General features: G+C 33.8%; 1 protein-coding gene across 6 annotated transcripts in view; it reads right to left on the bottom strand.

Moving 5' to 3' along the window:
- Positions 1–25933, bottom strand: part of CSMD3 (CUB and Sushi multiple domains 3) — a 605611-nt gene that overhangs the window by 79104 nt on the left and 500574 nt on the right. For all 6 annotated transcript variants that reach the window (XM_050305446.1, XM_050305454.1, XM_050305462.1 and 3 more), the window contains 9 exons: positions 24263–24379; positions 17857–18066; positions 16508–16696; positions 12927–13104; positions 11241–11386; positions 8199–8279; positions 6909–7022; positions 3044–3232; positions 2481–2627 (listed from right to left, as the gene is read on the bottom strand). In XM_050305446.1, coding sequence (XP_050161403.1) covers positions 2481–2627; positions 3044–3232; positions 6909–7022; positions 8199–8279; positions 11241–11386; positions 12927–13104; positions 16508–16696; positions 17857–18066; positions 24263–24379 — 1371 coding nt within the window. The remainder of the gene's footprint in view (positions 1–2480; positions 2628–3043; positions 3233–6908; positions 7023–8198; positions 8280–11240; positions 11387–12926; positions 13105–16507; positions 16697–17856; positions 18067–24262; positions 24380–25933) is intronic.

Here is a 25933-nt window from a genome sequence, read left to right as displayed (position 1 = left end):
AGGAATAAAATATGCATTTAAAATTCAGATGACAATTCTTGACAAATTCTGGTTGAATTCAGTGGACATCTGATAAGAAGCTTAGGAAACATCACTAAAAGTTTTGTTTTGTGTCCTGATCATGCATGCATCAAACAATATGACAAAATATAAAGGTTAAAAAATAAAGCGTTTTAAGCTCTTTATAAGCTTCAGGTTTCAGTAGCCTCTAAAGAAATAGAGTGATAGCTCACTTTTATAACTGGCTATTATTCTGGGGGTTTGTTCTGTTTTATTTTTTCACCATCTTCTTTTAAAACCAAATATAACCTTCAGATTTTTAGTTTATGATGAAGTTTATTGCAATTGTATACATTTCAGTAGTATACAAATTTTTGAAAGAAGGAAACATCTATTGTATCCTGCACATAACTCTTTTCAAACAACTCTTTTTCTTTCTGGTCCTACATAAGTTGTTTCTTTCAAGTTCTATGATAGAATGAACTGAAGTGCACAAAACATTTAATATAGATTATAATCATAAATACGAGTGCCACCATAAATCCATGGTAAAAATAGTGAATCTGCTTTTAGTTGTTGTTGATTTATTTAGAACACAGAAAGTCTTACAGATTTCTTATTTAGAGACTATGAAAAAAATCAGAAATCTTTATGAGATTATCTCTAAGAGATAAAATTACTATAATCGGAAATTATTTATGTACTTCAAGACTCTCTGACATTAAACGCTAGTTGCTTATTATATTTCCTTTCTCTCCCTTGTTCATTAAATCCATGAGTACCAGGTCACTTGGGTTTGGCTATGGAGTGAACCAGAAGGCTCTTGTAACCTGGTAACCAGTTTAAGATAAATGTTGTTTCTGTAAGAGTTTAACTTGGTCTCTAATTGGTTTGATTCAAGGCTGCTAGCCAAGATGGTCAATTTCCTTTTTTGTACAAAGGAAAATTAGGCTGGAAGTTCCAAGTACTTCCGTTATGCTTTGAAGAATGTTTATAACTATTGGCATTTATTTTCTCAGTCAAATAGAGAAGTGCTGCTTCACTTGCTCTTTAAGCCTTTCCATGTTTCATGACTTACTTCAGGTCAATATTTTTCTCCAACAAACATATATTAAACATATCAAAGAAAAGAGCAAAATGAGAAGCACTGCCATATCTTTCAGAGCACATACTATGAAAATATTTTCTTCCTTACACTAAATTTCCCCTGCCTTACACTCTCGGAAGAATCAGAGATAAAGATTTCTTTAGTGTCTAAGGAAATACACTGGTATTTTCTGAGTGATAGAGGTCACAAATATTTCCTGACTACCTCTCAATAGTTCACTTGCTGCCTGCAGGGAAAGAGTTTGAAGAATTCCTTCTTCTTTCTCTTTCAACAGATCCAACAGGTACTATAGGAAATGAAAATAAGTACCATATAAGATTGTGTGTCTAGTCAACAGTGCATGTTATCTAGTTAACTAACAAGATAACTAGTCTGAGAAATTTCTTTTAAGTCTGAGAAAACTATCCTCTCCTAAAGGATGCTGTTTCACCAGATATTATGAGCCTAATTATTTTTAGGTTCATAATTACAGTTGTGGAGTAGCCAAAAATTGAGTGAGGCAAACCAAAAAAACACAGTAGAAAGAATCTAATATTTATTCCCTATTTCTTTCTTAACTTTGTAAAGTGAAATTGCTTTACACCATAAACTTCTCTAATATCTACAGATACTATCCCTAGTACTTTTCATTCTGTATATTTCATATCTTTGGTCATCATAAAATACTCAAATATAGATTTTGTGCAATTGCTGCAAATTGCAACAGGTCTACTTTTTCTTGATTAACTAATATAATTTTTTAATTTTTCAGTGAAATTCTTATTATATAATAATTCTGTAAAACCAATTATACAAAATTCTACCTTTGTCAAATACCATTTTCACACACAATTCATCATCATGTTAGTTTGAGTTAATAACACACACAATACTGGTATTTTTTACATACTACTTAATCTGTTCTAATGCTGTTTGCTGCTTCTGTTTAACCTTAAATTAGACAGTTCAATCCTTCTGGGTCTCACATTTTCCCTCTATAGCTGTTCACTCCTGCTTTGTTGCTATGTCTTTCTCTGTCCCACCAAAATCGTTAGTGAATTGCATAAAAATCCAGTTTGGAAAACACCCCAGGAGGTACATGAGTGCAAATAAATGCTGGGAGAGAGAAGAGGAAAGCTTCTTTCATTTTTAGTGCTGGTTCATGCCATTTTAAAGCCCTGTGAAGCATTTCCTTAAATCTCTACAGAGCACATTTGTGAGGTATTTTTTCCTCACAAGATCAGTATCATCAGGTTCATATATAGAACAGATTGGATTTCCTTTCAGTTTGGTTAATTAAAGATACAAAACATAGCTTATCTTACCCTTTTCACATACAGAAATGTTCTGTATTGAAATTTTATACACACTGTAGAGAGTCACATTTACATACCTATATATCTTATCCTGAAACCTTTTTTATTGGTGCCATGATCTGCTGACCAACGGAGAAACACTTCATGGCTATTACTGGTTATATTTAGAGAAGATGAATAGTCCCCACTGAGAGATATGAGCAATGGGCTATGACTATTTGGTCCTTGGTACAAAGGAAGGGGAAAAAAAAAAAAGAAAAAAGGAGTTACAAAGTTTAAAATTACATACAATAAATCATATGCACATAATTTTATATGTATATATTTAAAAAGTATCCTCCAAGCAAATGGCAAATTAACTTGAATTAAAAATAGAAGTTGACACTACATGTTATACACTAGAAAATATGTATTTGCTCAAAACAAAATTTATTTCTAAACATAATTTATGTAGTACAATTTCAAAACACAGTAATCCAACAATTCTTTTTAGCACAATGAATCAAAACAACTGGTCTTCTAAGATTTTTTTTTACTGAAAAATTATGATGTGCATAAATAGTAGTGATTACCCAGATGCAATATAAAAATAAAATTATATAGAAAAAGTATTATCCGAAGTTATGCATCCTATAGTTACCATCAAACACCTCAAGTATATCAAATTCCTTTTCTGTCTGGAAGAATTCAAAGAACATGCTGATATTATAGCCTTTTTCCACAGTAATGGTCCATGCACACATCTGGAGATTGGGGTAGCTGTCAGGATATCCAGGGCTCAGTATTACTCCTGTTGAATCCAGACGCATTTCATTGGCTGGGCAGAGCACTGTGAAACAGAAGATTGGCAAAAAAATCTAAAGCCCACTACTCCTGTTTCATGTGACTGACAAGATTTTTCTGAGTTTAAAAGAACTTAATCACTCATTTTATTTACATAAATTGAGAAAAAGGGTGTTTAAAAATATGATGCAGGGGTTTAATTTTGAATCATCTGGATTCACTATGTCTACATAAAATAAAAATCTCATTAAACAGAAATAGTTGATATTACCATGTTATTGGAACTTTTTTCAAAAACTGGTTTTACTTCATGATATATGAAGAAGTGCCTACAGTATATTCAGAAATGAATATTGCTAAATAGGAGCTTTGAAATCTGTTTTTATATTGACAACTAACTCTTATACAAAAATTAGTTAGCCTGGAGTTACTAATAGATGCACAAGAAAAATAATAGGATCTTAGGTTTCTCAAGAACACTGAAAACAATATTGGTTTATTAAATACAAAAATCAGGTTTTATGTTGAAAAAGTTATTGAACTATAAAAAGAGATAAAGAACACAGAAAAGCAGAGAAGAGAGACAAAAAGAATAATCTTCTCCATAAAAAAACTCATAAGAACCATAGAATGTTTCAGTTGAAAGGGACATTTTAAGGTCATCTAGTCCAACCTCCTGTAAACCCATCCAACCTGAACTTGAAAAAGAGCAAGGAATCTGCCAATATATTTTAAAAATATTAATCTCTCACTTGCAAATTAGCATCTAATTGCTAAATTTAAGAAGTTGTTTCTCAAGTCCTGTGTTTGTTTTCAAGAAGAGATTGAATAAAACACTTCCACTCCACCTGAGAAAACTCACATGGCTGGAATCTGACTGTCAAACTGCAGTGCTGTGCCAGTTGTGACACAAAGCTCAAGCAAATGAATGAACTGGTCCACTCAGCTTTATAGTGCATATATATATATATAAATTATATATAAACAAAAATGTGTGGCAGTAAAAGCACAATAGTAATCTGGCTGCACTTGTTTATTTGTAGTTAGTTTTGCTGTCTCCATATTATTCTGCTTTGTGAATTGTCCTTAATTTCGGGATTTTCAGCTAAACATCCCTCAGGAATTTTATAGACAGTTTAAAGACCTATTTCTGTAAAACAGATTCCCTTGGGAGTCAGGTAGGAAAGTTTTTTATGAATCAGAGAAAATGTATCTGAGATATAGTTAAGAGTCATCATCCAAGAATTTTCTCAGGGTCCCTTAATTATTATGCAAAACAAAATTTGGATCTTCTTACTGTGAAGTTTTCACTTATCCTGAAAGTAGAAATTAATTTACAGCAAAATTAAGGACAAACTTACATGTTGCATATGGTAAATACACTATTTTAACAAAATAAAATGATAGCCACTGGCATAAATTTGTGTAATTTAGTGATTATTTTCTCCTTTAAAGAAGGAAATCATCAAGAATTTTTAGAAATGATCATCCAACTGATCAATTTATTTGAAGTTAAAAATTTAAGAAAAATTCAAAGTAAAGTAGTTTTACACCAGCTAAAGCATACGAAATACGTACAAAGGTAAAGTAACAGGAGTTAACACAATGAAATCTAACAACAAACTACTGCTCTACCTGGTGAAAAGAATTAGTATACTATATAAGAACCAACAGAAGAAAAGTGTTTTTTCCTTGAGAGTGATTGTTATAGCCTGTACAATTAAAGTATGGTGGCTTATCCATAGAACAGTGGGATATACTAAAATCACGAAAATCAGAAATTTTAGGCATTTAATTTTGCCGCCTCTAGATTCCAAAAAGCTATTTTCTTTCCATTCATCACTGAAATTTTACTTATGTACTGTGGTCTTCAAACTTAGATATTATATAAATAAATACAAATAAAAATTGCACTGCTGCTTATTCTACGTATCCAGTTTGACTGGTCATTTTTAACACAATTTAACAAATTCCTTTGCATTTTTCTTTTTGATTCTCTGGATCTAACCCTAAAAACTATGTTAATTTCCCTCTGCTTTAAACAGAAATTATGAAACCACTGATTTAATATTCAGTATGGGATCCAACGTTTAGCATTTATATCTGACAGTTAAAAGATTAACTGTGGTAACTGAATTTCATCATTCCTGGGTTTTTGTCTTTGGTCTTGCAGTGAATACAAATATGCCTTCAGCAACACATGCTGACAGAATGCCTCAGGATCAGCACATATGTCTCTATTTGCCCTATCTAATATTACATCATTTTAACAGCTAAAGCGATGCCTTGAGGTTACTATGGTTTTCCACCTATTAAATTCTATGAGTCTGCCAAGTTAGGATTTTGATTTAAATTGGGGTGTTGGAGGCCATTTCTAGTAGTAATTGTGCCTAAATAAGTGTATGGATTTTCAGAAATTATCAGTGTTAAAGTTCTTATGAAGCTCACATTTCAAGATCACTTTGCATTTTTAAGAGCTAGACTTACTGCTGTGAATGAGTTTGACTTGAGCATAGTTCTGTGCATAAAATCAGGGGAAAATAGTTTATTCAGCTGAAATAGTAGACATTTCTGGTTTCTCAGGAATGAAGGAAAAGGATATACTTATAATATAGTAATTATTTTACTCTCAGATGAAAACCTAGGTGGAGAGTATAGTAATAATTAAGTTCTAAAAATTAATATACTGATGTTTAATTTCCTAACATCTATATTGTGCACCAGTTTGAAACTTTACCAATTTCTAAGAAACAGTCAGATATTAAAGCTTTACTTGTAAAAGTAGTAGATTTATTGTCAATGAATTTACTATTGCCAAATAGTCCTTTCAACATCAGTGTTTTATAGATGTGTTAATGAATTAATATTACTGGGGAAAGGAACACTAAAATATGGTATTGGTAGAAAAAACAGAAGCCAGTATTTTTCATATAATACATATGCAAATCAAATGTATTTATTATGACTGATTTGGGAAAGTATTTTAATCCTGCAGTAGATCTTAGAATATTAAGCTCAGGAGTAGAAGGATCACAAAGGAATATCACGGCAACCACCAGAATCCAAAATACCTGTTGTTTACATAACTTATGCTTTTAAGAGGCTATGGTGTTTTGTTTTGGTCTTTTTTTCTAGAAAAGACTTTATCATACATGTTTATAACTGAAAGTCCTTATTTGTCTTTCTGGAAATAAATGGAAGAATTAGTAAGAAAACATAAACACATAACCATCACTGGAACTTCAAAGAGATTCCAGTTTTTTCATAGAGCATGTGCAAGGTTTATCTTCATTAGCTTCTTAATCAGTTCGGTACGAAAGAAAACCCTCACATTTTCTTTAAAATTATGGAAAAAATATATTATAGTGTAACATATCAAATTTTAGCTCAATAAAGACTGGTTTAAACTGTGATGTTAGTGGTTGGCAGGACTGTAATCTAGTTTTGACTTTAACAATGAGATGGTATTATATCTCTATTTGCAGTTTTCAATACTTCACAAAGTAGACCAGCAGTCCTTTAAACTTGTGAAATTCACTTAAAGCATTATTAATTATTTTGCATTAATATATGACATATATGAAACACAACAATTATATACTGGAAATAGCATAAAAAAATCTGAAATAGTTTCACTATGCCATCTTATGTAAAGAGATAAAAGGAAGGTGTGTGAGGAATCACCGTGCAACTGGCAGCAGGAAAATAAAACGAGAAAAAACCTTGACAAGAAGGTGGTGCTCCATCCATCTGAAGTCTTTCGCCCAGTCGGCATGTCAGAATCTCATTACCAACCAATGTAAAGCCTGGTTGACACTGGTATCTTATTATGTCTCCTGTTTGGAAAAAGAAAACAAGACAAAACACAAACAAACAAAAGAAACATTAAACAGCAATTAACTGAGACTTTTAGCTTTGAAAACACTATTGATTAATGAAGTTTCTTGCCACCACATACAATGGGCTAAATGACCTCTGGCATAAACAACTTTGATTAGTTCAAGAAAAGTGGTAAATGAGCTTTGTGTTGCACACTGTGCTGCATCCATCACTGTTTTTTAGCACATTATTTGTTGGATAGTTTGCTAATTTGTCTAGGTTTGACTGATGCTGTGTGAACCACATGTCCACAGAGCTTTAAGCAATATAATTTATAGGATAACCATTATGGAACTAAATAAAGGTATTAGATAAAGTCAGTAACTCATACAATCCTGAGGAGGGAAAACAAAATTAAATAGGAACTGGATTTAGTTGATATCTAAATTTGGCATGGTGAGAATAAGAAATTTTCATTTTTTAGTTAAAAAATCAATAATTCATATAGTTTTATATTACAGTAAAAAGTGAAATTTTTATATCTCAGAAGTTAGTTCTCTTTGGTCCAAGTTCTCAGATTACAGAGAAGAGAGGGGAAAAAATATTTTCTCTTTGTTATATAACTAATCAAATATTAGTATATACTAAAAACAAATTTATTTTTCTTTGTCATCATATGAGCAAAACTAGTTGATGAGACATCTGACATATGAAAGAAATTTATATGATCAGACATCTGATCATATAAATCAAATTTATTTGAATTGTAGGTGGCTAATATTATTACATGTCTCAGAAAGTCAGAATGTCATCCCCTTCTCTGATCCTCATAATTTTTACAAATTTGCTTTTACCCTTAAGGTCACACAACCTTAATTCTGGTACAGAATATACCATTTTCTTATGGGTTGTGTTTGTTTGTTTCAGTTTAATACAATGTTCTATATTAGAGAGTATGAAGAATGTATTTTAAAATCAAATCAATTACATAGAGTTACTGTATTACTTATATGTCATCTCTGAAACACAGATGGGATTCAGGAGGTATAGGGAAGAGGAATGACTTCTTGAAAAAACAGATTTTCAAATAAAAATTTAATATAATACAGGCACGATTTTCATCCTGAAAAGCATCCCATACACAGCAAGCTTATGTTTGAAACAAATGTTGCTTTTGTTTTCTTTTATATTACCTATTTCGAATTCATCATCCTCAGTTAGAATTTCTGCATTTGGTATATTTGCTGGAGGCTGGCAGACCCGGAGCTGATAGGCTATAAACAGGAACAAAGCACAGTTGACATTCTCAAACAGTTAACAGAGCCGTGAAAACTTAACTGATTTAATACCCATATTAACAGGATAAAAATAAAAACTATTAATTTATTTTTAAACTTTCAGGAGAATCAAAAGAAGGTAAATGAAAAAATCAGAAGTTGTATCTGTGTTCTTGATTAGTTATTTATTTTAGTGGCAAAACCCTCATAAATAACCTGAGAAACATAGAATTGGTTACCAATTTTCTCACTGAAGTGATCTCACACAAAAAATAAATATTTTTGTATTTTGAAACTATTGTTTTGCTTGTTTGGGGGTTTGGTGTTTTTGTTTGGTTTTGCTTAATTTTGTTTGGTTTTGTTTGTTTTTGGTTTTGTTTTTGGGTTTGGTTTTTTGTTTGTTTGTTGTTTTTAGAATATATTTTTACCGTTGAACTCTTCCAGTTTTGAAACCTTGTAATAAATAAAAGTTTTGGAATCCCAAAAACTCTACTCAGAGGCAGAAAACTAATGGACAGCATTTTGAATGTGACATTTCCCAGTAAATGAAGAGTTGTGGAGCACATCGCACCTGTAGATAGGGTCAGAGAATAATGCTGCTTTCAAAATTCTCATTTGAAGTCTCACATGAAATAATTTTCTGTGATTTAACACGTGACGCAGCAGCCAGGCAAAATAATTAGGTGACACAAATAAAAAGACAAGTAGGAAGAGTATGCAGAAGCTACACGGATTCTTTCTTTTCAGAGAACATATGAGGATAGGCCCATATCTGGACACAGACAAAATTCCATTTAATCCTAATGCAATTAGGACAGCAATGTAGCCAAAGAAATCACATTGACATATTTATGCAGACAGTGTAGACTTCCCTGTTTTAAAGTCAGGATGAAGTATGCTTGGTTTTCACTGAAACTGCATTTTCATATAGCATTGGTGTTTTATAGCATTTCCTTTTAGCACTGAAACCTCAACTGCTTATGGCAGATGACAGTTTAGCTTCAGTAATACACGTTTTTGGTTGCTTCCTGTGATTAGATCCTTTAGTAATCTAATTGGCCAAACTTTTGTCAATCACAAAATTTATACTGTAAGCAGGTAAGACCTTTTGTTACTATTGAGTCACCCACATTTTATATCTTCCTATTATACTCCTTTTTGTTGATCATATAATGAAGGTCTACTTAAATTAGTGAGTCAGAAAGTTAGCATTGGGATAAAGCAATTTAAAATAAAACATACCAAGTAAACATGAAACTGTGCTATCCTAAGAAAACTAATAATAAGTATCAAAATATAATTAAAAATTGATTCAATAAAAAATTTGTATAATTTATCTCAAATATCTCTCATTTGTGGGTACCAGGAGTATCATTAATTTTATTCCCCAAATTATCTATTTGAAATAAATTTGACTCCTCTCACAGCTCTTCCTTTATTGCTATAAATTTTGTATAGCTGATATGAAGGATCATAGCCTCCAAGATAGTGAGAGGTTCTTTTTATCTTTAAAACATCACTACAAAGATTGTTTTAAGTTTCTTCATGAGTAATCCTTGTGCTGCTCAGTTTGTATCTTTATTACACATTAGGGCCCACATCTGTGGAATGACAATTTTCACAGCAAAAGAAACAGGTGAAAGAAGATAAGCTCCTTAGAGACACTTTACTACTAGCAAGTGATTAGACCAGAAGAAATAGCCTCGAGTTGCTCCAGGTGAAGCTTATATTGGATATTGTTAAAAAATCTATTGATCAAAGGGGCTGTAAACCATTGGAACAGGCTGCCCAGGAATGTGGTGAAGTCACAGTCCCTGGAGGTATTTACAAGATGTGTAGATTTGGCACTTGTGGACCTGATTTAGTAGTGGACTTGGCTGTGTTGGGTCTACAGTTGGACTTAGTGATCTTAAAGTTCATTTCCAACCTGAACAATTCCATATTTCCATGAGTGGTTTTACATATTTTTGGTCAAATACTGATATATTAGTAGATATCAATACATATCAATTTATATATTAATGAATATAAAGTGTCATTTTTGTCCTTCACAAGCTGATACATGCAACTTAGATGCCAAGATTTGGAATAGAAACTGCCACCTCTCTCTACCTAGCCCTACTGGAGTCTATATCCTGCGATCAATTCAAGTGCTGTTGCTGGTGGTCTTTTTCATTGTGAGCTTTAGGTAATTTTTGTTTTGCTTTGTTTTGTTTAGATTAAGGTTCCTCTGATCCCATAAATTCTGTCTATCTATATTCACCACAGTCTTTACTAAGTCAAAAAGGAAGTCTTCTAGTCCCAGAATTTGATCAGGATGTAGAAAGCAGACTGAAGTTTGTCAATATTTTCTAGAACAGTCATTCCAATAGGTATTCATGGAGCACCTAAAAACACCCTTACTTATGGATCTGTTTCCTTGTAGTTATAGGAATGCAAAACACACTTGGCCACAGAGGGTTTGAATGATTACAGAAAGAGGTAGCATTTATTTGTACCTATTTTCACACAGTCAGTAATTAATTCCAGGGTGCACTAATGTTAACTACACAGTATAGTTCACTATCATTGGCATCTCTACAAAAAAAGTAGAGGTGCTTTCTTCAAATATCCCACTTACTTTCTTCAAAATATCCTAATACTTTCTTCAAAATATCCCAATTACTAAGAAAAATTTAATGTCCTCCAAAAACATTTAGATTTCAAAGGAAGTTTAGAAGCATCGTAAGCAGTAGGAAGACGTGCACCTTGAACTTTTTTTTTTAAAAAATATTTGTTCAAGAAACTAGTTTATTTTAATCATTCATATTAGCCCTTCATATGTTTGCATTACCCTAGTGCAGGTCAGTCATACTAATAATAGCAACTCTTCTTAGGAAAAGTAATTAATTTTCTCATGAGTTGTCTGCCTGCAGTGACCAGTACAGACAGTGAAACAGAGAAATTTGTCACACTTACCATGATAACTAAGTACAAAGAAGCCACTGGTAGTAAAGTCACTGTGAAACTTGATCAGAATCTGATTGGAAGTGCTATAGACTGATTCTAAGGCAGTGTTGCCACTAAACTGTCCAATTTGGGGAGAAGTTTGGTCTGGTCCATCCCTAAGAAAAACAAACACAATTTTTTGTGATATGATACAATTTATCCCTAATGATACAATTTCCCTCATTTTTAAATGATTGCAGTAATTTTGCTCTAGATTACTCTAAAAGGCAGAAGACAACTAAAATAAGATAAAACAGACATGAAGGGTTGAAGGCCTTTTCAAATCCTATGTGTATTGGATCCTAATTCAATGACCTTTTGAAAGTAATTTTCTTATTTTCAAATAAAAATCAAAGCAAACTCAAAATTATTGAATTTGTTATTGTTCTTCATCTTCTTGCCACAACCTCTGATTACTTTTTTGTAGCTATACTTTCAAATGTGGCTATAAGAAAATAAACTAACCTAATATGTAAAATCTTCTTCACATGCATTTACTGACATTAATTTGCACAATTTATTAGGATTTAGACAATACATGTACTGCTGATAAGATCACTGTTACATTATGGAAAAATGAATTTCAGTAGAAATTTCTAATTTCAGTAGAAAATTTAAATCAAAGTTAGTACTAAACAACAGTGCAACTGAACTGTACAGAGGATAGAATCAGAGTACAAGAGCATTAAATGTTCATATTTGCTTTCTTTCAGATCAGAATTGACAAACATTAAATAATAGAAATTTAAAGTTAATTTTTTCAATTGTTATTTTAACAAAAAATAAATTTATAATAAAAATACAGATATTTTTATTTGAAAATTTTATAGTTATATGTTTTCCAAATTCTGAGTCATTGATTCTTCTCCCTCTGTTTTATTAGAGAAATTATATGCTTTGAAACATTTGAATTGGGAATAAAATGCGTTTTTTTCCATTGGAAACTTCTGTAAAAAGTTTGATAAGTACTGCAAACAATTAATATCCCAGAAGTGGCATAAGCTATATAATTCTATAGACATCATGTATAGAATACAATTTTTTACACATGTTTAGGAATGAGGCCTTAAGCCATGAAATGTCTTGAGATATGTGGTGGAGGGATTAATGTGATAGGCTGCTGATGAGAGTGATAGGTTATCATGCAGAGCTATGATAGACATGGATTCAGGTATATAGAGAATATAATTTGTTTATGGCTATTGTAGGCTGAACTTCTTTTGTCATGGCTAGATACAAATAGAGTCTTATGTACTCTTACAAGTAGAAAGAGCCAACTTGGAAGAAATTAGAAAAGTGTTGCTGCTTTCTGTTTTCTAGTACTGACACTTTAAACCACGAACACACACATCTGCAAACTCTTATTATCACTTCTTTCTTAAGTATTATTTCTCTTGGTTGTTGATTAGCTGTCATAACACATTTCTGTATGCTCTTGTCGACAAACTGAGGAACACTATTACTGTTTTTGAATTCTTGTCCAGTGCTACCTAAAGGGAATGGTCCATTGCAAAACATGGATTGGTACAACCCACTCATTTGACCTACAGAGAACACCAGTTTCAAGGATAAAACCACAAATATATTCTTTTAAATTCATGCTTTGTTGTACAGTGTCACATGAAGATTAAATAAATGCCAGCCGTGTTTTCTTACCAGACAGTTATGAAATCATATATTGGCTCAGTTTGAAGAACTGTGAAATTGATGTAGATTCCATTCCCAGGTGGTACTCTTACAAGCCAGAAGCAGTCTTGAAAGTTTGGATACTCATCAGGGTATCCAGGAGAGTATATGGTGCCATTCATTGCAGTTATATTTCCTCCACAGAGAGCTATAAAAAAGACATTTTTTTTTTAAAAAAATACATTAGGTGCTTTTTGAGTTATTAGACGATGTAAAAGCCATACTTTTAAACACATTTGGTACACTATAACTACATTGAGTGTGACCATTGCTGTGTAAAGAAACAGAATTTATTGAGCTTTGTGCCAAGAGTCAGAAGTCCATTTTGACATTATTGGTCAAATAAAAATTAAAAAAAAAATAATTCTGATGCTAAAAATACTATCAGAACTGGAACTAAAGTAATATTTAGATATTGGGTAAAATTTCCTGCACAACTGAAAATAATTTTGTTAGGGTTTTGTGTCAATGCCAGCCACAAATTAGTTGGGGATCCCACTAATTGCTTTCATTTATTGTCACAAGCAGATAGACAACAAGTAACATGTGAGAGAAGGGATATGCGTGTTGATAGGTGAGTGAAAACTAGAGGGGAATTTGAAAAAAAAAATTGTGTCCAGAAATATGAATAGTAATTTTGCATTTATGTAAATGAATTCTGATAGACAAAGTAAGAGTTCTCTCTGTAATTCACGTTGAATTGCACTAATTTTAGATGCCATACAGTGCAAGAATGACCATATAGATTCTGGACTTTCACTTCTGGAAAATCCCTAGCCCAAATATATGATTTTCTCTGCAGAGGTCTCAGTTGCATATTGAGCATGACACCACTCTGTTATTACAGAAGAAAAATTATGTTATAGAAGCCTAGTTCTGGAAAACCTTTTAAGGTTCTGAGAAAAAGTTAAAACTGTATCATTTGCTTTATTTTGCATACATTTATTTTGCCCACTTTATCCCAAAATGCACATGGCATGGCAACTCAGATTACCTAGAATATGTTAAAAATATCTAACCAGAGAACAGGTTGTTGGGAATATAAGTTTTACATATAGGAACTGTAGGCATTGTATTCAGCCAAAGCATGTGTTAGGGTTTACATATATATATATATACACACACACACACACATACACTTTGGTGCTGAATTGTAGGTTAAGAAAACTTTCATAGTCACACCTCATGCATTCAGACTGAACAGCTGGCATACTGCTTTTCTTCAGCTTTTAGTTTCAAAGTCTCAAAGGGGTTTGAGCAGTGCAGACAGAATTGATTTTGCTGCTGGGTCTTAGGGGAATGAAGAAATGGTCTGATGACTGTCAGGCAAAGAGATTTGTTGGAAAAGGAGAGGGAACAGAATCTAAACAGATGAAAGCAAGGCAGACAACTTAAGAAGGGTCAGAGAGTATTAAATGATGCTGAGCACAGATTAAAGGAATATTAGCTGCATGAGGATACAAAAAGAGAAGAAAATTGTTTAAACAAAAAACAAGTTTAGTGACATTTGATTCAGATTGTCACAAGTGCTGTAGTAAAAATACCACAGTAAATATCTGCACAAATGTAATGTAAGAAATGTAATGTAAGAAATTTTTCTAGGAGCTGAGCAATGTTGACAGTCTGTAATCATGCAGCATAGCACATATTTTAGATCTCTATTATTAATTTGGTTGATTTTTTTTTAATCTTCATCTTTTTGTATGACATTAAGTAGAAACCAAGAACATCCAGCCACTATTCAGGAATTTCATCAAAATTGATACTAAGAACAGCAACATGCTTTGTACATCTTCAAATTTACTAATTAAATTCCTGGGTCCACTAAGGTAGTTCAAAGAAGCAGAATAACTCTATTCAGTAAATTATTTGTTTTGATTCTGAGGCACAGAAAATAGAGTTAGAACTAAGTAATAGGAAAAAGCTAAGTGTTTAGCAGTTAAGACATGAACTATTACTATTCCCACAGGATCCAGGAAATGGGTGTTAAAACTTAATTGAAATGAATTAACTTCTTTCCCTTTCAAAAACCAGACAGCGTAGGTGTCATCTCTCTTTTATATGATGAGGCTTCCCTTTCTGAATTCAGTATCACTTAGGCCTTAATTTAGCTACCACATCCCCCAGAATTTCCTATGGCTCGCTGACTCCAGAAGGAATTTGGAGTAATGAGGCTTCTCATTTAAGCACCTAAATTTGGGTAGACAGTTCAGTATACAATGTAAAAATCCAGAAAATAGGGGGGATTTTTATTTTCTGTTAGGGTGTTTTGTTTTGTGGTGGGGTTTTTTTTGGTGGCTTTTTTGGGGGGGGAGGGGGTATTTTGTTTTGGTTTTTTGGGGGGAGGTTGTTGTTGTTGTGGGTCTTTGAGGCTTTTCTCTTCTGCACACTCAATCCCATTCTTAATGCTGAGCTTTTACTGTTCAATATAGAGGGAAGTTAGGCTTTAACTACAGTCTTGAATATCTGTCCTGAACCTGTGAAGGGTCTTATGGTACATGAAAGTGGGCACTCAACATCTTGAACAGATTTCATCTTTGCTTAGGCATACAGAGAACTTTACGGCCAATAACTTAATTGTTAAAGGTGTTTGGACCTTGCAGTCCCTGGAACGTAGGATTTTGGGATGACAATTTTAAATATGAAGTATCTTTGCTGTGTCTATGGGGTTTTTTTCAGGAATCTAACGTTTCTGTCTAAATGTTGTCACAACTGTGACAAAGCTGGACCTTCCAGAAGAAAGTAATTATTTCATATGGAAGAAAATTCAGTCCTCAGTTCCACAAATAGCTTTTGTGGTGCACATCTATTTCTCAAAGAGATTTCTGTATTACCAAAAACTCATCCTTTTCTTTTTCAGAGTCTGGCAACACAACATGGCTGACCTTCCTTGGCCTACTGCCTAGGTGCAGATTCCTTTCAGCATACCTAGGGATAAGATAAGCATTCTACAGAATCATCATATACATTAATTTTGTCTCCTTAAAACTTATTAAACTCCTTAAGCTACACGCAAGCCACAGTTTGTTGACTCTGCTTACCTGTTGCAAGCATAATAGTGAAAAGAAAATCTGAAAGGTTAAAAAATGTAATTTAAAATAAATCCCATTCAGAAAAAATATATGTACAAGGAATTCATAGAGCATTGACTGGAGGACAATTGCACTTTATGTCACTTCTGACATTTCTTTCTAAATTATAAGACAGAACATAAGTGGACAGAATTGGTAAATTCAATTTTTGAATCCTTTTCTTCTTGATTCAGTCCAGATCTCTCACTGTGTTGCATCACTTAGATTAAAAGTAGCATGGGTCTGTACATTCCAGACTTTAAGCCTAGCCTTCCAAATGTGCAAAATTTTTAATGTGCAAATTTTAATGTGTAAATTTTAATGTGCAATTTTTAATGTGCAAAATCGAATACTTCCAGTGTAAAGACCACAGTGTAAAACTGCAGGTCCCTATAAATTGAAAAGCTGAAACTATTTCAGTTAACAGTCCTTAGGAAGACTTTCAAATAATGAAGGGTTCACAGGTCACCTGGAACATACCTTCACATCTGGGAAGAGGATGATTCCAATTGCGGCTGATTCCATGAAGACAAGTCAGAGCTGAATTTCCAATTAATGTGTAGCCAGGAAAACACTCAAATGAAATAGTCTGTCCCACTGTGAAGTCATTTCCAATAACAAAACCATTCCGAAATGGTCGAGGATCAGGACAGCTTTGTAGCTGATATGCTGAAATAAGAAATAAAAATGGAGGGAAAAAAATTAAGTAAAACACAAATTCTAATTATTTCAAAAATAAAAGTTTTTAATTAGAATAAACTTAATAATCATGGGCATCCCATATGTCTGAAGTTCCATCATAGTGATGATCAAATCATTGATCCTGTACCTGGAGAAGTACAGTGAAACTAGCTAGGCTTCTGTGCTACTAAATAACATTTCTTTTTGTCATTTGAAGATGACAAGGATTTGATGTTTTTCCAATCCTATAGGAGTTTTCTGGGTCTTCATTCTTGTGTTTAAGAGAAAGGAAAAAAAAATATGTCTGTACTTTTATTTGATTTTCTCAGAAAAACTAAAGAGCTCAATAATGAACTATGAATTTCAAAGAATGTCTTGCTGATGTTTTCCAAGAAGATTTGAAGCGTTGGCTTCTTATTACAGAACTGAGAAGAAATAAGCAGTGCACAGTCTGTAGTATCAGAATATCAGAGGTTGTATATGTTTGAAAGAAGCAGTTCTCTCTTATGTGATTAAAACACAGACAGGAACTTTACAATTCTGTGACAAATAACAGCATCTCCAAAATGATTACTATTAATAGCAGTAATAGTATAAGCTCTTAAGTCTGGCCTTCTTAGCAGTTTAAGTAATAAATTGAACTTTATCTGTAGAAGCTAATACTTTTTACAATGGCTCGCTTCCAGAATGTTACAGAGTTCAAGTCAATTTGGACTTGTTACTATTAAAACAGTAATAGGAGACTGATCTAAAGTAAAAACTATTTAAATCCTTCTTTGGTGTTATTTATGTAATGAGAGCAGGTCTAGTTTAAAATATACATTTGACCTTTTTCCGTGAACAGTGGCGATCTAATCCTTTTTACATGAATACGCAACTCTATAAATAGAATTATGATCTTGCAGTCTTCATGAGCTCAGCATGACCTACTTGGGTGCAACAGAACACGAACCTTTCAGGGAAATTGTGAACTAGGAAATGGATTTGGAGATTTCTGGGTTGGCATTAATTTTCCCTAGTCTACATCAATCCAGTTCTGTAAAACAGTATTTAGATCATATCCTTCCAGAATACAATACACAAAATCCCCCAAAGCCCATAAAACCTTCAGTAGCCATACTGTTCTTACAAAAATACCCAAATCTCACCTTGATATACAATATGAAATCCTTGTTTGTTCTGTGAGTAATCACTGTGAAAGTATAAGCTGGTTTCATGAGTTGTGCTGAACAGAGAGGCTGGGAGTTGAGGGCCACTTAGTCTTCCAATAACACTGCTAGTTTCTGTAGATCCACTCCTAACTTCTAAGTAGTCATGTATGGTCTCCGTTGAGAAATTCAAAAATTGCAAATGGACACCTGAAAAACATTGTCAGTAAATAAAAGCGAACAGGAAGGAAAATAAAATATGTACATCTTACACTGATAATCACAGAAAATAATCAGTTGGAAATGGCACGTGTTACACTACCAGATACAGTCCTTGGAATTCAGTTTGAAGCATTGTTTTTCCATTACACATTACTAATTCTGAGATGCTGACAAGGTAAAAAACTGTTAATGTACTGAAATACTGAAATAATCCAAGGCATCAGAGCATAGGTTACAAATATATTACTTTTTGGAAAACATTCTTTGTGTATTTAGAATCATAGAATTTAGTACAAATCTAAGTTCTGAATTTTGAATACATTCCATTTAGCTAAATCTTTCCTGTTTTCAATTGCCTAAACTCCTTTTCTATTAAATGAAAAAATGCTTTCTGTCTATGCACCTAAATAAAAAAAAAAGTACCAGACTTCTGTCTCAGAGATAACTCCACTGTAGTTATACATAAACTGATCTCTCTCAGATTATATTTACTTTTTAAAAAAAATTTATATACATGAAATAATGAGGCACAGAAAAAAAAATGCATCTTATATGGATTATGTGTATTGTAACAGTATGTGGAAGTAGAATATCTGCTCCTTCAAGGTTATCTGGTCACTGACCTTTTTCAATGGAGCAAGGAAAAATAACAAAAGGAGGAAGCCTTTTGTTGAGGAGCATACTGAGCCTTTTGTTGAGGAGCATACTGAGACACAAACTTGAAGGACAATCAATAAATGAGGCAGTGATGAGAAAAGAAAATAAAAGGAACGGGCTGCATGTAAAATGGGGCTGGTCAGTATGTTTGTCTGGTTGAGCACCTGGTCATATTTGTCCTTTCATCTCATATCTTCTTATTAAATCTTTTCTTAGCTATCTATTCTATTTCTATCTATTCTATCTATTCTCACTGTTAATTCTGTGTTTATGAGTGCTGCAAGGATTAAGTGCCAGCTACTGGTGAGGCCTGAATCTGTGAGCAGAACTTGGTGGCTGTTACTAGAGTCAGATCAGTGGTGGGGGTGCCTCCAGCCAGTGGTGCCAACTACTTGAGGGAGCAAGAGGTCACAGCTCTCTGGATCTAGGGATGGTCCTACAGATCTTGTGCTTAGAATGTTAGCTAATGGAGGCACCAGTATGTGTGGACTGGGTGCCAGCTTCTGAAGTCAGAGCAGGGGGTGTTTGTGCCTCTGGTCTGAAGTGTTTGCAAGAAATTTCCAGTTACTGGAGTGGGAACAGTGTGTTCTTGAACTACTGGCAGGACCAGTACTGGGGTAATGAAGAGCCCAGTGTTGGTAGCTGTAACAGAGCCGTGAGCTGTGCTTCACAGCCTTGTACATGGTGCTGGTTGCTGAGGGGTGTCTATATCTTCCCCAGTCCTGGTGAGTGTAGGGATGCACACACATCACCTGCATGTAAACTTTCAATTTGACTAGACAGTGAGTAGGAAGGCCTTGAGTCCAGCTCAGGGTATTGGGCAGGCAGAGTCCATGTTGGTACACCCAGGATTTGAAAAAGTGGAGTAGATAAGGGGTGAGTGTGACTGCTGCACATTTGCAGTGAGTATCAAACTGAACTGGCTGGTGAGTAGGGGATCCATGAAGCAGGTAAGGGAGCCTGAGATCCAGAGGGGGGTGCAAGCAGATCCTCAAGGCATCCACAAATGTATGTGTGCTTGTCAACTTAGAGAATGTTGTGTGTGTGTTTTCTTTAGTGACCTTGCCTCTGCCAGCCCATGAGGAGGAAGGGAACTTGGTTGCCTGTGTTTGTGTTTTAAGTAAGCCCTGTAAGTAAGGGTTGCTGAAGGCAGCACCTTTCTCAGTGTCAGTGTGTGTTACCAGCCCCATCAGTGTCCCCTGGGTGTGTGTGTCAATGCTTAGCTTTATTACTGTTTGAATCTGCAAACGGTAAAGTGGCACGTGGCTCCAGAGGCAGGAGGATCCTCAGCTGGAGTGGCTGCAGGAGGTGGCTACACTTATAACACTTCTTTCTAAGTCACTAAAAAAATGTAAATCATATTATCTAACAATCATTCAACAGTACCTCTCCCGTTAAACATGCAGTTCAATTATTTAATTCTCATACACACACTGTGGCATATGATGGTCTTGGCGACAGAAATTTCTGATTATTTGGTTTAGTAAGGAAGAGGGAGGCAGCTTACTATCCATTAGCATGTTATCTCTCCTAACCAGGTGGAGTATTACAATGATTATGTGGCAGGAGGAGAAGAAAATGCTCAGCAGCTGAGTAGTTATAGGGTTTTTAAACATTTTTCCCGTTTATATATAATCACAACGTAGTAGAATTTGTATTTTGTCAGGAACTAGTGCAGCTATGGAATAATAATGGAGTAGTTTCATAAGAAAGATGATTGAGCTCCACTGGTGTTTCTGGTAAAGACAAGCAACATGATTTCATATTAAATTGAAAGGAAAAGATATAATGCCAGATAAATTATGGAAAAGTAATGAATAATTTTGTAACTCCTAAACTGTAATAGCTAAATAGTGTTTGTCACTGTCTTTTAGAGCTTTCTCCCTAGATACCATGTAAAGTCTGTGAATGGCCTTATGAAGCATGGAACGTTTTATATGCTATCAGAAAAAAAAAAAAAAAAAAAGATAGGTGCACAATTAAATTACTATTAACCTGATAATTTCTGTCTTTTTTTATCAGAAGACAGCCCATATGTGATAAGAAAGCTTTTGCTTGTAAGTGTCATTCTTTGACGTTGCCCGCCTTCCAAATATTTCCTACACAGAGAATCAAATTATATCTAAGCTTTTCTCTTTTTCTGTGATATTTGTAGGCTTGGCCTTTCATTTGATCCTGCGAGCCAAACACTTGTCCAAAGTTTAAGCTGCCATTAATAACTGCTAACTCTTGTGATCTTGCTGTCAGTTTTCTTTCTCTTTCACCCACTTTCTTTGATAGCAGACCATGTCTAAAATACTTTTGCCCATCATTCTGCTTTCTGTACTCTACTGTCTTTCTCCACAAGTTCCTGAACCATAGCAATGTTCTCAAGCATTCATCCTTTGCTCAGCCTGTAGCACCTGTCTCTATTTGTCTGAGACTTCTTCTTGTTGGACAGATTTTTTTCTCTGACTTTTTGCAGTTTGGATACCTCTCTTGAAAGAGTATTTAAAATATGTGTAAATACAAATATATTTGTATACATAAATCAACATGGTTTAGATTACACTATTAGCTCACATACAGTGGAAAAGCTTATGATCTGTAACTAATAACTGAGAAAAAATATTCTTAGAAACAGTTAAACAAATGATGGTGTTATTGTGTTTTTTATTTACTGCTCAGAAGAGTTGGATTTAAGTTTCCCCGCTGGACTAGAATCACAGCATCACTAAAACCAGTTTTAGCCATCACTTCTTCGAATGCCACATATTTTCTTTTTAAAATAAAATTTTACTTTAATTTTCAATCCTGTTTTAATCACATTCCATTTAGAAAAGGTCAAAAATGTCAAGCACTTGTTCCATCTGTGCAGTTTTAGTTTTCTTCTAGAAAAAGGAACATTTTATTTTCTTATACATGAACTGGAAAACAGTGAACTGGAAGCCAGCTAACTTCAGTTAACTAAACTTCATTTAGGACAAAGCAGTTCAGAACTATTGATTTTGGTGAAGCTAAACTTATTTATCCAAGAAACTGTTTCCAAAACTTGAAGAGTTGAATTTCCTGCCTAATGGAAGTCAAACTAAATAGTATGTTAAGAATAAAAAGTTTAAATAGAAGTCTGACAAGTCAAATTATAATTATTGGACACATAGGCCTGGGAGAATGTAAGCAAAAAATTCGATTGGCATAAGGAGTCAGTCCTGGAAAAGAAATAGGACAGCAGCAAAGTGAGGCAAGTGGCAGAAGGCAACATATTTGGGATAAAAAGACAGCAGGTTCTACATGCAGTTGAACACACCATTTTATGAAATGTGAAATGTAATCAATATTCCAGATTTTTATTATTTCTTCTTTATTAGCAATTGTCTTTGGAACCATCTGGCAAAGAATTCTGTTCTCTAATAGCTCTGAATATCCTTTTCTCCTGAAGATTTGATGCAGGGAGAATGCATCTACTAATGTTATTTTAATTTTTATTTTTTTTGTGATAACTCAGTGAGCAGGAATCTGCTTGGGATCTGAAGATTCTAGACAGCATTGTGACTCATGATGAAACACTAGAAACTGTCCCACCAGGCTGTCTAAAAATTCAGGTAGTGGCACAGATAAAATGTCAATGCTATTTCTATAAAATGCTAATACAAAAAACAAAACAAAACAAAACAAACAAACAAAACACACACAAAAACCCAAAACAAAAACAAAACCAAAAAATTATTGAGTGGAACCTTGTGCCTTTTGACCAAAATGCAAACATACAAATTAGGTCTAATATTCTAATTCTAATAATTCTATAGTTTGATATAATGTATTTACCATGGATAGATTCTGTGGGAACCCATGCAGAACAATTGGCTTTCATTTAAATAATAAGTGAACTAGGTTCATGGGATTTCTAATCAAAGATATCACAAAATTGATTTTAAAAAGAGGAGGGAAAAAATCTGAGCACATGAAGAAGGGAACACTATTTGGGATGTCACACTAACTTACTCTGGAAGAGCCAGAAATGAATATGACAGAAGACGACAAGTATAAAATAGAAAACAATGAGGCATGTCTAAAAAAACCAGCATGCTATTCAACTAGCATATAAAGAAAAAAATCCAAGTGCACATGCTCCTAAATAAGTTCCACAAGTGTTAAAAAATCAGATAGGACAACTGTACTGGCTAGCTCTGAATAAACATTTCACAATAAAATATAGTCAAGATCCACACAAAGTTGCTCAAGGGTTTAGGCAGTGTAATTAAAATGCTGATAATTCTTTTACAAAATCAAGGTGAATAAGAGAAGTTCTGGTGACTTGAAAAAGCCTGAACATATATCCATCTTTAAGATAAGAAGGAGGACCTGGGCAATGGCAGCTACAGGTTCACTGCAGTCCTTGGGAAGATTATGGAACTTGTTTAATTGGAGACAATTTCCAAACATATAAAAGACAGAAAAGGGACTCAGGAGCAGTCAACATGGATTTGCTAAAAGAAAATAACAATCAACCATTATTTCTTTCTATTATTAAATTGACTAAGGCAGAATGGTGGATATATTATACTTTGCTATGGCTTTTACCTCGGTCTATGGCATTCTCATCTGGAAGCTGAACATACATGAATTTGATGAATGGAAAGGAAGTATGTTAAATATTAACATAACTTTGAGGGTCCAAGAGTGATAATTAGGCATTCAGTAGTTGGCAGCCAGTAACAAGCACAATATTCCACAGGTTTCTGTGGGAAATTACACTGTTCTATGTCTTCAGGAGAGACCTAGAAAATGAGAACGCATCCTCAACAAGTATGTGGAGGATACTAAACTAGAGGGCATGGATGATATACTAAATGGCACAACTTCTGTCCAATGAACACTGAAAAACTTCAGAATGGAGTAAACAAACCCTTCTTAAAGGTTTGAACAAGGAAAGGTGCAAAGTTCTACATCTGGAGCACAACATTCTTACATGGCTGGGAATTGAGTAGGTGAGTAGCAGCCCCGATGAAAAGTTTCTGCCCATTGTAGTGGTCTTGATCTAGTGTTACCAACAATTTTACTCTGAGTGGGAAGCTTAAAAACTTTGAGTGGGTGGCTTCTAGGGTTCCTTTCAAGGAACATTTCTATGCTGCTGTGATATTCACCTAGGATATGCAAAGAGACTTAATGATAATTAATTCAAATGTAGCTTAAACTTCTAAATTGATACTGGCTTGCTTTGAAATATTCATGATAGCTATTTATTTTGTTGGGTTTGTGAGTTCCCAAAGAGAGATCAATCCTGTTAAGTTAGAAAACTGTGCTTAAATCTAATTAAACAATTTTGCCTTTATCAGAAAATTGTGGCACGTGTTAAATGAAAAAACAAGAACCTTGTAGCTTTTCTGTTCTATATCTTTCCTTTAAGGCTTTGATAACTTCTTTAAAAGAATTATAATTAATTTTGGGTTTTGATAGGATAAAGATTAACAACATTTTAAAATCTATATTCAGTGTTTTGAATCCACAAAAAAGCCCAACCAATTTTAATCCATGAAGGAACACATACCAAACCCAATAGGCAGCTTTATTGTCCATGTGCAATCCAAACTACTAGGATAGTTGCCAGGGAACCCAGGGCTGAGGATCACTCCACTGAACTCTGACATGCTACCACCACATTGTGCTGAAAAAAAAAAAAAAAAGCAAAGACCTTTTTCAGAGGAGTGAAATGAGTTAAAAACTAATCCAGAGCACTGAAGATCCTCATCACATTAATAATACAGTAATAGCTATGTTAATATTTCAAAAAACATACCAATATTCCTTTACCACTACATATCTATAAGAAAGTAATTTACTGATGGGGAACACATGCACCTGACAAGAGAACAGAATCATTTAGTCTGGAAAAGACCTCTAAGATTACGTGGACCAACCTCCGACTGATTCCCTTGTCAACTAGACCATAGCACTAAGTGCCATGTCCAGTCACTTTGTGAACACCTACAGGGATGGTGATTCCACCACATCCCTGGGCAGCCAGAAATGTCTCCTCCTGACCCTCCTCTTTTCCAGGCTAAACAACCACTGCTCCCTCAACCCCTCCTCATATGACTTGTGCTCCACACCCTTCACAAGTTTCACTGTCCTAATGTTTATTCTGTCAGGCAAGAGGCACAGATCAGCTCATGGCAGCACTGACACAGTTCTGCATCACTTTGTAAAGGAGCATCTGAATAATATAACAATGTATTTTAAAGAGTCTGTACTCAAAGTATTTCAAGAGGCCTTTCAAAAACTGCATTTGTATCCTACTGTTCTAAAAATGAGATAAAATAAAAAGACTTCAAAAAGGTACACACACATACGCTTCCAGAAATTGAACTAAATCCATATTTCAACTTATTTTTTTTTAAAGCATGACATTAGTGAATAGAGTAACTTAGACTTCCATATTACATGTAAAGATGTTAATTATGATAAACAGAATTTTTGTTTAACATTTTTGTGGATGTAGAAGTTGCTACATCATTTGAAACACAAGTAAAAATAATTACTTGCAAAAAAGGAAGGAAAATAAAGGAATTGAAAACCTCCTGAAATTTTAGCACAGCATCTTTGTCTTCAGAATTTACCAAGAGCAATATAATTATAATATCAGACGTTCTAACCATATGTTAATGCTTAGTGACAGAAACTGAAGACTAATTCCTGAAAAAATTCTTACAAATACCTCAGTCTTGTTTAATATTTATAAATTCTAAATTGAGGAAGCTCAGTACCTCATAGGAGGTTTTAACACCTCACAGGATTAAGAACAGGATTATGTGAGGTTGCTCAAGAGGATAGATAATCTGTCTTCAAGAAAAGCAAAGTAGAAAATCTTTAATGAGCAGGATCCTATTTTCCATACATTCAAGATTACAAAAGTGATAACTTTTAGTGTTAAGGAACCCAAACAAAAAGGCATTTCTATGCAGTGAAAGAGAATACAACTAGAAGGAGTTTTACATTCCTCACGTTTATTCCTCATACAAAGAGAGTATATTTAAATACACCTCAGACTTTTAATTTTCATTTCTGACAGGTTTTCAGGGCTTTTTTCAATAATATTAATATGGACATGTATATAACATAACATGAAAAATAATGTATCTTCTGAAATTGGGTAGACATGCCTATGTTGAACTCATTAGAGCTGAAAATGCAATGTTATTTCTATTTTAGTATCTTCTAC

This window comes from Myiozetetes cayanensis, unplaced genomic scaffold, assembly GCF_022539395.1.
Source record: "Myiozetetes cayanensis isolate MyiCay16 unplaced genomic scaffold, myiCay2020 scf1, whole genome shotgun sequence".
In the NCBI taxonomy this organism is placed as follows: domain Eukaryota; kingdom Metazoa; phylum Chordata; class Aves; order Passeriformes; family Tyrannidae; genus Myiozetetes; species Myiozetetes cayanensis.
The sequence above is the reverse complement of the archived record's forward strand: the minus strand, read 5'-3'. Positions and strand labels throughout refer to the sequence as shown.